This window comes from Pseudorca crassidens, chromosome 20 (genome assembly GCF_039906515.1).
Source record: "Pseudorca crassidens isolate mPseCra1 chromosome 20, mPseCra1.hap1, whole genome shotgun sequence".
Lineage (NCBI taxonomy): Eukaryota > Metazoa > Chordata > Mammalia > Artiodactyla > Delphinidae > Pseudorca > Pseudorca crassidens.
The window spans coordinates 6729951-6743923 of NC_090315.1; the positions used below are offsets into that span (position 1 = coordinate 6729951).

Genomic DNA, 13973 nt, shown 5'->3' on the forward strand with positions numbered 1-13973 from the left:
CAAAGGGGAAAGGGGGTGTGGGGGTGTGGATAAATTAGGAGTTTGGGATTAACATACACACACTACTGCATATAAAATAGACAGCCAACAAGGACCTACTGTATAGCACAGGGAACTTTACTCAACAGTCTGTAATAACCTATATGGGAAAAGAATCTGAAAAAGAATGGATATATGTATATGTATAACTGATTCACTTTGCTGCACACCTGAAACTAACACAACATTGTAAATCAACTATACGCCAATAAAAATTACTTTTAAAATATATAAATAAGTAAAATTAAAAAAAACATAATAAAAAGATCTGGTCAGGCGTGGGGAGGGATAAATTGGGAGCTTGGGATTGACAATACACACAGTGCTATGTTTAAAATAGATAACCAGGGACTGCCCTGGTGGCGCAGTTGTTGAGAATCCGCCTGCCAATGCAGGGGACATGGGTTCAAGCCCTGGTCCAGGAAGATCCCACATGTCGCGGAGCAACTAAGCCTGTGCGCCACAACTACTGAGCCTGTGCTCTAGAGCCCACGTGCCACAACTACTGAGCCCGCACGCCTAGAGCCCGTGCTCTGCAACAAGAGAGGCCACCACAATGAGAAGCCCGTGCACCGCAACAAAGAGTAGTCCCCACTCGCCGCAACTAGAGAAAAGCCCATGCGCAGCAACAAAGACCCAATGCAGCCAAAAATAAATAAATAAACACATAAATTTTTAAAAATAAAATAAAATAGATAACCAACAAGAACCTACTGTATAGCACAAGCGACCCTGCCCAATACTCTGTAATCACCTAAATGGGAAAAGAATTTGAAAAAGAACAGATACCTGTGTATGTATAACTGAATCACTTTGTTGTACAACTGAAACTAACACAACATTGTTAATCAACTATACTCCAATATCAAATTTAAAACAATTAAAAAAAAAAGGTCTGGTCCCTTCCATCTTAAGGCAGAGACAGCTGTGTCACGGACATTCTAAGAAATTTGCCTCAGGTCAAATTGCTAAAGATGGTAGAACAAACATATAAACCCAGGTGTTTAGATTCTGAATTTAAACGTTAAAGAATTTAAGTCATATAAAAGCATCAAAGGTACATTGACAGAGGGTTCCCTGAGGAAACTTGAAACAAGTTCAAGGCTAACAACCTAGAACTACATAAAATGTCATCATGAAGACATGCACACACACGCACATACATGTTACTCTTTTCATAACTATTTAACTCATTAATGTCATAGTGTAGAAAAAAGTTAATGCAATGAAAAATACTTATAATTTCAACAACTAAATAATATATAACTTATTTATTTATTTATAATTTTTTTGGCCGCGCCACGCAGCTTGTGGGATCTTAGTTCCCCGACCAGGGACTGAACCTGTGCCCCCTGCAGTGGAAGCGTGGCGTCTTCACCACTGGACCGCCAGGGAATTCCCATACCTAACCTACTTAGAGATAATGATATGTATTTTATAAAAACCATGGGCTTGAGCATCCATGCACTCATGCACACACATATACACACTTAAATTTACTGAAATAAGAGTTGTCTCTTGATGACCACAATGGAGCTTCTTCAAGTTCCACGTCACTGGGTCATTATGAGACAGAATCTAAGTGGAGATGACAGGCCCTGAGGGAAGGCCCCGGGTGGCTATGACTGTACAGGTGTCAGGCAGGAAACTTCAGAGTCAGACAAGATCAGTGAGTCCAAAGAAGGGCATTTCAGGAAGGACAGACAGAAGAAACAACTGAGAATATGACTTTACCTGAGAAAGAGCCATTCCAGACTCCTCTTTCTTTCCTCTTCCTCCTCTTCAGGGCTTCTTCCTCAGGCAATATGAGTCTTTCAAGTCGACCCTGAAAGTGGAAAAGATGCTGTTTAATGCTTGGAATCGACACACCCCCTTCCTGAGTCACCACCACACACACAGGGAAGCCCTCAGCATGTGCAACAGACGGTCTTCTGCTGCCCACTGTCCCAGGAGGGGCTCAGGACAGTAAACTCGTAAAAGACCAACAGGTGAGTTTTCCCACCCTTTCTTCAGACCTCGCTCCCCTCCTGGTGAGGCCCTCACGTACCCAGCAGCAGCGGGCACCTCAGCGGGACCCGACGATCCCCTGCAGGTCACGGACCAGCCCTGATCCAGCCCCACGCGGAGCAGAGCCCCCTTGCCTCTCCCAGGGGCTAATCTCAGCCTCAGAAAGGGAAGATACAGAGCCCTGGTGCTCAGTGCAGGACACAGCTCAGAATCACTGGGGGCACTTTAGAACATTTCTGGGGCTATGCCCCGCCCAACTAAATCTGACGAAGACTCTTTGATGGGGGAGGGGTACAAAACATGCATCTGCAAAATGCCTCATCCGTCTAAGGCGAAGCCGGGAGGCAAGCCGGGCCCGTCTCCCACCTTCTTTCTGTCTCTTTTCGACCCCTGGTGAATTGCTGTCACCAGGGCCCAGCAGTGGAAGGGGAAGGGGCAGAAGAAAACACGTCAAGCAAGTGTCATGGACCAGAGGTGGGGGTGAGGGGGTGGCTGGCATGTTAAATGGGAGGGGGGTGGTCAGAGAAGGCTCCACTCAGACGCTGACATCAGACCACAGACCTGGCGGAGGAAGCGTGGTTGCCACCTGCGTCTCCTGAGTCCGATAGTTCTAGGCAGAGAGACACCCCTGTGAGGGCCCTGAGAGTACAAACTTCATCCCTGGAGAGGGAAAGAGGGCTGGGTGGCTGCAGCAGGGTGAGGAGGTGGGCGGGAGGGGAGGTCAGAGAGGCACCGGGGGAAGCTGATGACGAAGGGCCTTGGTCTCCAAGCATTTTTCGCCCATCTCTCAAAAGAATTTTAGAAACTATGTATTGTTTCTCTCACTTTAAGTAAACATCTAATATTTCTTTTATCTTATACATTAAAACACTTACAAATAATGTAATGCATTTACAATGCCGAGATATTCACAGGGTCGCCCTTAACTGAGATGTGGAGGACGGCAGGCGGAACAGGGTTGGGGGAGGTCAAGACCAGTTTTGGACAAATTAAGGTGGAGATTCCTGTTAGATGTCCCCAGCAGAGATGTCGAGGAGACAGCTGGACACAGGATTGAGAGTTTAAGGCAGAAGTCTGGATGGAGAGGATAAACTGTGAGACACGTAGGTGGTGTTGAAAGCCATATGATGAGATGATGAGGAAAGGCAGCGGGTATAGACAGAGAAGAGGTTCCAGGACTCAGCCTTGGGAGGCACCCACATTCAGAGACCAGGGAGATCAGGAATTCAGCAGAGGGAGCTAAGAAGTGAACAGGGAGGGGAGAAGAAAATAAAACAAATAGGTAGATAGGCTTATAAAGGTTACTGGGACGTCCTCAAAACCATGGAAATAAAGTGTTTCAAGGAAGAGGGAGTGAGGACCTGTGCCACCTGCTGCTGACAGGAAAAGCAAATGTGCACAGGAAGTTAAATACTGGATTTAGAAACGAGGTCATACACTGTTGGTGGGAATGTAAATTGGTGCAGCTACTACAGAAAACAGTACCGAGGTTTCTCAAAAACTAAAAATAGAGTTGTCATATGATCCAGCAATCCCACTTCTGGGCATATATCCAGACAAAACTACAAGTCAAAAAGATACATGCACCCCTATGTTTATAGCAGTATTATTCACAGTAACCAAGACATGAAAACAACCTAAGTGTTCATTGACAGATGAATGGATAAAGAAGATGTGGTGTGTACGTACACACACACACACACACACACACACACACACAAAATGGAATACTACTCAGCCATAAAAAAGAATGAAATAATGCCATTTGCAGTAACAGGGATGGACCTAGAGATTGTCATGCTGAGTGAAGTAAGTCAGAGAAAGACAACATATGATATCACTTATATGTGGAATCTAAAATATGACACAAGGGGCTTCCCTGGTGGGGCAGTGATTAAGAATCCAACTGCCAATGCAGGGGACATGGGTTCGATCCCTGGTCTGAGAAGCTCCCACATGCCGTGGAGCAAATAAGCCCGTGCACCACAGCTCCCGAGCCTGTGCTCTAGAGCCCGCAAGCCACAACAACTGAGCCCGCGTGCCTAAAGCCCGTGCCCTGCAACAAGAGAAGCCACTGCAATGAGAAGCCCATGCACTGCGACAAAGAGTAGCCCCCGCTCACCGCAACCAGAGAAAGCCCGCGCGCAGCAACAAACACCCAATGCAGCCAAAAATAAATTAAATAAATAAATAAATTATAAATAAATAAATAAATAAAATATGACACAAACTTATCTACAAAACAGAAACAGAATCATGGACATGGAGAACAGACTGGTGATTGCCAAGGGGAACTATACTCAATATCCTGTATTAAACCATAACAGAAAAGAACATGAAAAACTATATATATATATATACACACACACACACACACACACACACACACATATATATATAAATGAATCACTTTGCTCTACAGCAGAAATTAACACAACATTGTAAATCAATTACACTTCAATAAAATAAATTTTAAAAAAAAAGAAATGAGGAGGTCATCAGTGACTCTGAAAAAGAAAGTGTCAGTGACATGGAGGATGTGAAAGCTTAATTGGATAAGGTTCAAGTGAAGAACTGAAGAATATAAACAAGTTTTTAGGGCCTTGTGCTCTGAAATGGGGCACAGAAAAGGGGTACTTACTAGAGAGGGAAATGTAGTTAATAGAGAATGTCTTGTTTTAAAGATGGAAGAAAGGAGTGAATAAAAAATTTGGGAAGCGTGTTTAAGATGGACAATACCACCATTACAAATGACCAAAACATTGGGGTTAACATATACACACTACTATGTCTAAAATAGATAACCAACAAGGACGTACTGTATAGTACAGGGAACTCTATTCACTATCTTGTACAAGATAGTGAATGGAGTTATTCTTTTCTATAACAGAAAAGAATCTGAAAGAGAATATATATATATATGAATAACTGAATCACTTTGCTGTACACCTGAAACTAACACAACATTGTAAATCAACTATACATCAATTAAAAACCACAAACAAAAACAATACAAAAACGACAACAACAAACGACCAAAGCAACTGCTGAGACAGGCAAATTGAAGATGCAGTGGAGGAAGGATGACATACTGTCTGGAGACTGCGTGGGGCTGGCAACTGGGGCACGACTGCCAGGTCAGACACACACCAAGCGCTACTTGTATGCCCTCTGGCGTGGCCTTCATTCTGGGGGACTGATTAGCCTTCATCACAAGTGAGGGGGGAGCTAAGCAGGAGCAGAGGAGGAGGGTGGTCAAGCTGAGAGTCCTTCACTCAAATCACTCTCCGCCCTCTCAAAAGGTGGCAAGGGCAAGTGCAAGTTCCACCAGGATCGCAGTGAGCTGATCCACAGGTGGCTGCCACAGGAGGAGAGGAGAGATGCATGTTAGCAAAGAAAGAGGCTGTCCTCGGCAGAAAGGGAAGAGGCCTCCTGGCTGCCCAGACTCCTCAATGGAGGAAGGGTCCTGGTGTGTAAATTCTCACTTTGCTATGACATTGGCTTAAATGGTCACAGCCCCCAATCCAAGCGTCTTGGGATTGTGCAAACTGAGGGTTGAACAGCAGGAAGTGGGTGTGTCTGAACAGAACATTAGAGAGGAAGGTGGAAGGCCTGAAGGGAGGGGACACAGGAGAGGCACAAACAGACAAACCATGTTTCCAATCTCAGGTCATTCACCTGTGGAAGCATCACCTTCGCTGTTCTAGAGAAGAGAGCAGAGAGAGAGGGAGAAGGGTGTGCTGGGGGCAAGTGTGTTGGTCGGAAAGAAGACACCCTTTCTCTGAATATGAACCCACCAGCTCACCCTGTTCTATACTAGTCACTGCTGAAGAGAGGGTCCCCCAGTGAGGATGAACAGAGCTTCCCCTTCTCCAATTCCCGAGTCTCCCTGCCACTATCAGGGCTGTCGCCCCCGAAAGCCAACATTCCCCATCCTCTCCCCAGCTGCCTACCCAGGACCTCATGCTCCTCCTTGCTGAAGATATATCCCTGTTGCAAAGTGAGTTTGGAACATCTGGCCTCTCTGCTCCCCCAGGTGCACTGTGACTCTGCGTGGGTGGGTGGGTGGCGCTATGTGTGACCAGTAGAGAGTAATCCCCACTGGCCTAGCAGCAAGGAAGCTAGGCTGTATCTTTTCAAGGAGAGTGTGACCTAGACCTAGAGATTCTCATACTAAGTGAAGTAAAGCCAGACAGAGAAAGACAAATATATCGGTTATATGTGGAATCTAAAAAAAAAGAAATCGATTATATGTGGAATCTAAAAAAAAAAGAAAAATATACAAATGAACTGATTTATCAAACAAATAGACCCACAAAGAAAACAAACTTATGGTTACTGAAAGGGAGAGGAGGGGGAGGGATAAATTAGGAGTTCGGGATTAAAATATTCACTACTGCATATAAAACAGATGACCAATAAGGACCCACTATATAGTACAGGGAACTATATATTTTGTAGTAACCTATAAGGGAAAAGAATCTGAAAAAGTATATATATATATATTTTTTTCTATGTATATATGTATAAAACTGAATCACTGTGCTGTATACCTGAAACTAACACAACTATAAATCAACTATAGTTCAAAAAAAAAACAAAACAAAAAGAGTCCCAAGGATGAGCCTTTCTGCTGCAGGTGTTTCGCTGGGGTGTCGTTGCCCTCTGATTTTTCACAGATCTTTCCCTACATCATGGCCCCCTTGTAAGCTCTCTTACAGTGTTTTGCCTACGGACTCCCAGTAAGTTCTCCCTAATGAAAACCGTCTGCCAGCTGAGCTGTTCCCCTTCTGGAATCAGACGCTCTTACAAACTCCCATGGGGTCTCACAGCCTCCCCAGATACTCCGTGACGAACCCCGCTCCTGCTATGAAATCCCACAAGCCCCAATAACTCATGAATTCACAACGGAATAACACATAGAGAGACACCCAAGGACCTACTGAAACAAGACATCATGTTTTCATTCATGATGACTCCACCCCAAACACTGGCACGACCAAAATCTACCAAAGAAAAAGAGATGTCTACAGGGATGCACATGCCCCACTGAGACGCCAGCATCTTTCAGAAACACTCCGAATTCTCACGAGTCTTCCAAAATGCGTGGGAAACCTTTTAGCCTGCGACTCAAAATAACCCCAGATACCAAAGGTACCCCCCAAATATGCTCTGAGACGTTCCCTATAAATCCTCTGGGTTGGGCAGTGATTCCTGCAAACCCCACGGAAGTCACCGTGTGGAGTGGGTGCTGGGGGGCGCCCGCTAGATCCAGCCCCTCAGGACCAAGGCACCCATCCTCCTGCACCCACAGCTCCCTATGGGCTCAGCTCAGGCCTTGGTTCTAACGTTGCAGGATATCGTTTCTCTCGGCCGAATTCCACTTCCATCATTCCTCAAGTGCGCCCATGAGTTTCCCCGTTAAACCCACATATGCAAATCTCAGTCTTGGCATCTGTGTCCCGGGGAACCTGACTTAAGACAGCGGCACCCCAAAACGCAGCCCCGTAACTACCCATTAACCCATTTCCACGTGCTCTTCACAGATCTTAGACTCCCTTGCCAACGCTTCCACACACCCCTTTAATCCCGCAAACACACTTGGGACAGGTGCACACACTATTCATTGGGCTTATCTAGAGGCCCGCTCTAGCTTCCACGGCCCTTCTGGAGATGCCTATGGGCTCCCCTCTGCTTCCTCCCTTTTCTACTCCACCTCCACACGAGCAAACTGGACTGAAAGTCACAGGGACCTCTGGGCACAGACAGTGCAGTACTGCATGCAAACTGCAAACAGAAGGACACTGGGCCTTCAGTATGGAGGCCAAGAAGTGAGCCCTGTTGGGAACACCTGCCCGCAACCAGGGACAACACGCATTCTGGTTTAAAAACAGTTGAGGGAATTCCCTGGTGGTCCAGTGGTTAGGGGTCTGAGCTCTCACTGCCGAGGGCCCGGGTTCGATGCCTGGTTGGTCGAGAACTAAGATCCCACAAGCCGAGGGGTGTGACCAAAAACAAAAACAAAAAACAAACCCACAGCTGAAAATTGGCTGTAGTGAGTTCAGTGAGGACATCACAGGGAGAGAGAGAAGCCCCAGATCTCTTCGAAGAGGCTACCATTGTCTCGTCTTCTCCCACTCACAGCAACTTACAAGAGTCCCTACCTCTTAAGCAGGTGCCTCTTTCATGCCCCCTTAGGTTCCTGACCTTCTCCCCACCCTTGGTGAAGGGAAATTAGGGTCCCTGACTCTAAGAAGGTGACCTGGTGGAAGGCAAAGCTCCTGCCCAAGACGGTAACTCGTCCCTGGTGACACGCACAGTCTGGAAGACCTGGGGGTTAAAGTAAGACAATGACACAGCAGGCCGAACGTGGGGACACCTCAGCACACTGGGTGAGGACACCAGGTACTCAGGGATTTGCTCCTTTCTGAGTAAAATAAGGAACCACAGGAGGTTTAGATTAACTGGTGTTGAAATTTCCAGAAGCAAAATGCCACCCATCCCCATCCCTGCCTCTTGATCTATGCTGAGGAGTACTCAGCCCAACCCACAGCCCTAGCGCCGAAGCCCAACCCCAATGTAAGAGGCGGCAGCTGTCCTGTAAGCAAGATAGTCTCTGTGCCCTCCAATGGAGAGGAAATGGGAATGACTGAAAATAATCAACAGAGAAGAGCATTTCTGATATGAGTGACTGGTCTGGAGACAATAAAACCAGCGCTAACGTGACAGATACTGACTGGTGAAGGGAACCTGACATGAATGGCCTGGAGGGGTGGCAACACATCTCTAAGCCTAGACCTAAAGGAGGAGAAAGGGCCAGAGCCAGGACGATTCAGGGTGAGAGCAGGGACTTAAGACAGAAAAGGTTTTGGTGTCTGGGACCAGAGAAACAGAAAATGGGACTGGGGCAGAGTGAACCATGAGAACAGGGTCAGCTCCCAGGATGAGGCTGGGGACACTGGCAGGGCCCTGAGGATGACACAGGGCTGAGCAGCCACAGGGAGGAGTCAGGATTTTGTGCTGAGGATGAGGAGAGCTAACGGAGGATTCAACGCCAGGTAGTGGCACGATTTACCCACAGACTTACCCCTGACCATCCTAAGGCAGGGATAAGCCCGCTACAGATGGGCTCGCTGTCTGCGCCCACGCCCCTGCTTCCAGCCTTCCCCCCTCCGCCCTCGTTCTGGAGGATTAGGACCCATTAAAAGAATTCTCATGGCAACTGGGCACTCCATCCAAGAACTGCCACATGCAGACACACACTGAATCTTACTAACGTTTCAGGGGTTGGTATCACTCAGATTCAGAGTTGCTGCTTTAGCCCATCATCTCCTCGTTGAGGTGGGCTCACTGGGCCCCGGAGAGGGGGTCATTTCATCAGGTTACCCTGAGAAGGTCTGAGCTGAGTGAGCAGAACCAGACGGAACTGAATTCTGAAAAGGTGGCCTGGAGGGGCCAGTGGGCAGAGTTGAGCCTTATCGATCTCCCTTAAAAATTCCGGGACTGGGCTTCCCTGGTGGCACAGTGGTCGAGAATCCGCCTGCCGATGCAGAGGTCACTGGTTCGAGTCCTGGTCTGGGAGGATTCCACATGCCGTGGAGCAACTGGGCCCGTGAGCCACAACTGCTGAGCCTGCGCGTCTGGAGCCTGTGCTCCGCAACGGGAGAGGCTGCAACAGTGAGAGGCCCACGCACCGCGATGAAGAGTGGCCCCCGCTCGCCGCAACTAGAGAAAGCCCTCGCTCGGAAACGAAGACCCAACACAGCCAAAAATAAATAAATAAATAAATAAATAAATAAAACAAAAAAACCTTTCTTTCCCCCACCACCCGCCATAGCACTTTGACCTTTTAAAAAAAAAAAAAAAATTCCGGGACTTCCCTGGCGGTCCAGTGGTTAAGACTTCACCTTCCAACGCAGGGGGTGCAGGTTCGATCCCTAGTCGGGGAGCTGGGATCTCACATGCCTCGTGGCCAAAAAACCAAATCATAAAACAGAAGCAATATTGTAACAAATTCAATAAAGACTTTAAAAATGGTCCACATCCAAAAATCTTTAAAAAAAAAAATTCCAGTACCATCTTTCACATGCCTGAGCAAAGGAAACTTCTATTTCAAGGTTTGATCACATTGATCTCAAGCAATGAACTCCTCTTTTCCAGAAAAATTACAGTAAAACATTTACAAAATACATAATTCTGAACATAGCAATTGCTGCTGACAGCACTGCTAGAGGGTCACCTACAGAAATAAGCTCTGAGCAAATTTCTCCATCATGAACTGCTGGGCTCTTTTGGAAGAAGGTTCCAGGTCAATCCCGACCATCCTTCAACATTTGCAGAGAGTGGACAAGAGGGACTTGAGGGAAACATCTACTTGGTAGCTCACAGCTCACTATTTTAATAGGTCACATAAAAATTTTAAAAATGGAATTTTAAACTAGGTTAAACTAGGTTTAGACTGTTAAGACAAAAGATCATTGACATCCTTACCAAAGTATACATTGGAAGAAACTAAATTTATTTACTAGAGTCCAAAGAATGTTTCTAACAAAGAGCAGAGAGCCTGCAGGCCTCAGTCTGTACTGCACACAATTTAAAAGGGAAATAGTGTAAAAATTGAAGAAAAAGAAAATCTAATGAATTACGTAGTCAAATTTTTTTTAAATGAAAATATGTCATACTTTGAAAAGAATGCCATGAGCTGCTATAGAAGGCCGCCAGAGCTTATGTCAGAAGTTAAAAATTATTTATAGAAAAGTGTAAACTGAATAAACGAAGATTTCTTTCAAGCTTCAAAAAAAGCAATGTATTAACTGTAAAGGAATTAGGAAGAAAAAAGTAAATCCATTATGAAAAACAGCACTTTTAGTGTTCCTTTAAAAAGGCACCATGGGGACTTCCCTGGTGCTCTAGTGGTTAAGACTCCACGCTTCCAATGCGGGGGGCACGGGTTCGATCCCCAGTTGGGGAAATAATATCCCACATGCTGTGTCGTGCGGCCAAAAATAAATAAATTAAATAAAAGCTTTAAAAAACAAAAAATAAAATAAAAAGGCACCATGTAGGGAATTCCTTGGCAGTCCAGTGGTTAGGACTCTGAGCTTTCACTGCAGGGGACATGGGTTTGATCCCTGGTCGGGGAACTAAGATCCCGAAAGCTGCGAGGTGCAGCCAAAAACAAAGGGCACCACAGAGTGACAGTCATTTCTTGCCCTCCTTCTCATCTCCGTGACCCTCTACCCCGTGCTGGGAAAAGGGAATAGGGTGACCCACAACCAAGTCAAATCACTGCTCCGTCAATTGCAAACGGAAGTTATCTTCTGATACAAATAATAACAAAATGCACAAGCCTTTTAGAAAGGAGTTTTGCAAATGTCATTTTCATGCATATTTTAACCACGTTTTCAATGCATTATATTAGAAGTCACAAATAAATATATCTCGCCACTTCATCACCCACATCCGGTCAACTCACCACTCATCTGGCTCCCTCTCTTCACAGCTCCCTGTTTCCCTCTCTCATTATTTCTGTTGGCTGTTCTGTGTTTCCCTCTTAGGTTTCTGCTCATTTTGGTCTCCTCCCCTGTCCTGCCGTTTCTCCCCTTCTCTGTCGTATTCCTCCTCTCACACCGGTTCCACTCCATTCTGGCAACTTGTTTCCCCTCTTGTTGCTCTTTCTGCCCAGTCTCCCTGGATAGTCTCAAATCTTCATGTATTTCTGCCTCTTTCTTTTCCCCCATCTTTGCTCTCTGTTACGTTTGCTCTTTTCCTGTTACACCTGACACGTCCCCACCCTCTGGCACCCCCGGCTTGCTCTGCTCCTCTTGTCTCCCGTTGCCCCTTCCTTCTGTACCAGCTCAAAGCTGCTGTTTGCCCAACTCTTTTATCCTTTTTCCCCACTCTGGGTAAAATGCCCCGCATCCCCCTTTATTATCCACGCTCTTCTTGCTGATCAAGGGCCTCCTCTCCCTATTTGCTCCCCTTCATCTCCCTGGAGGACCCTCCACACACACTCTAAATAATCTGTATCTTCTTTTCTCCCCCTGCTACTTTCTCAGCTTATTCTTTCACTCTGTGAAACAGAATAAGGGAAACCTCATCAATCTGGAGGCTTTAAGGGAAAGCCCTGGGGCACTACAAGTCAATTACAAACGCCAACAGGAAGACATCAATTACAGATCTCAAACAAGAATTATTCTCAAAAAAAAAAAAGAAAAGAAAAAAATGAATTATTCTCCTCGCTGCCGCGCAACAAACCCAGCCAATGGGAATCGCCTTGCCAACTCCAAACTCTCCGCTTCCCTTCAAGGGGCTTTTGTTCAAAACAACCACTCCCAACTTCCTCCTTTTCCTCTATAAAGCAACATTCCTCTCCTTGACTTGTTGGACCTGCCTATGGTGTTTTGCTACCGTCTGCCTGTCATGTGTTGCAATTCCTTAATAAACCCATTCTGCTGGTAAAATAATTGGCTGTTCTATTTTTGAGGGCAGTAACTCTGTCTCTTGGCGAGCTCATCCATCTGTCCTTCACTTTGCCATCTATTTACGGCTCTTCCCCATTCTTCTCATTTTCCTCATTCTCTCGGTGGGTCTGTGCCTCATTCACCCAGGAATGGGCCGTATGGATGAAGAATGTCTCCTGCCACACCACTAAACAAAGGACGCTGCGGCCATCAAGCCAAGAGCCACTGCAGCCACCCCGACTGTACTCCCTAAGGGGATTCAGGGTGGACAAAAGCAGGATGCCAGCCCTAGATAGCTAACGTGCGTACCAAAGGAATTATTTCAGTGAGCCCAGACTCGCATCTTCCCATACGCAGAAAAGCACTAAATTCATTAACTGGAGATGTCTAGTTTTCTTAAATTAACTCATCTCTTGATGTTCTAACTACCTGGTTTTTGTTGCAAAACTCCTATATACCCTGGCTCCTCCCTTACCTCTTGGGAGCGGTCCCTCAGAGCCATCTGAGAGGCTGTCTTCTGGGCTTAAGTCCTCAGATCTGTCTGCCAAATAAAACATAATTCTCAACTTCTAGGTGGTGGTTTTTTTTTTTTTTTTTTAGTCAACAGATGGGATTAGATGCCCGCCTATTAATTCCACATTAATAGAGCACATTATCCAGTGGGGTAGAATTCGGGACAGAAAAACTCTGGGTGACTCAAGAAAGGCCCTTTCTTAGCCTCTTCCCCCAACTTAAGGTGAGAAGAGGCGGTGACCAACAAGAGGAGGCCTGGGGAGCGTTAAAGACCCGGCTGAGGAGTGTGCGAACTGAAGGGAACTGGGTGTGTTTAGGAAACGGGGCGGACTCTCCAGAATCCCAGGATCATAAAGAGGACGCGGCCTCTTCTGAAGCGGGGCAGTCGGCGCTGCCCTCCAGGGGCCGAGTGGGCGAGTCTGAGGGGCGTGCAGCTCGCGCATTTCAAAAACAAGGAGAAGCGGCACCTCCCCACTCCCACCCCCTCCCCCTCCCCCCTCTCACTGGCGACGTCTGCATTTACTTTGGGTGGAAGAGGAGTGCCAGGATTTTAAGATCCCAATATACCCTCAGACCCAGGTATGGAGGACGGGGTAACGCAAAGCGCAGGTTTAAACAAGAAAGATGAAACTCACGATCCCGTAGGGCGACCTTCGCTCCGCGGTAACCGCTTCCGGGGTCTGCAGGAAACTGCGCAAGAGCACCAAGGGAAGAGGCGGGGCAACTTGGAAGCGGGGCCTGGGCTGGGCGGGAACGTAGAGACGTAAAAGAGGCCGGGCTTGGGCGGGCCCAAAGCAGGGGTGGGGCCAAAGCAGGGGCGGGGCCAGGGTTTCGCTTTCAGTGCCTCTGGGTTGTCAGGATTTGGAAGTGCTTGTCTGTTTCTTCTGTGCAGCCCTGTTGCTTCCTGCTTACTTTAAGTTACTGTTGAAACAGAGCAGGACACTTTCGGGC

General features: G+C 46.8%; 1 protein-coding gene across 2 annotated transcripts in view; it reads right to left on the bottom strand.

The window, feature by feature from the left end:
* Positions 1-13740, bottom strand: part of LOC137214815 (zinc finger protein 665-like) — a 67251-nt gene extending 53511 nt beyond the window's left edge. For both annotated transcript variants that reach the window (XM_067719102.1, XM_067719101.1), the window contains exons 1-2: positions 13658-13740; positions 1774-1864 (exon numbers count right to left, since the gene is read on the bottom strand). In XM_067719102.1, coding sequence (XP_067575203.1) covers positions 1774-1788 — 15 coding nt within the window. In that variant the 5' untranslated portion in view covers positions 1789-1864; positions 13658-13740. The remainder of the gene's footprint in view (positions 1-1773; positions 1865-13657) is intronic.
* Between the last annotated feature and the right edge of the window lie 233 nt (positions 13741-13973).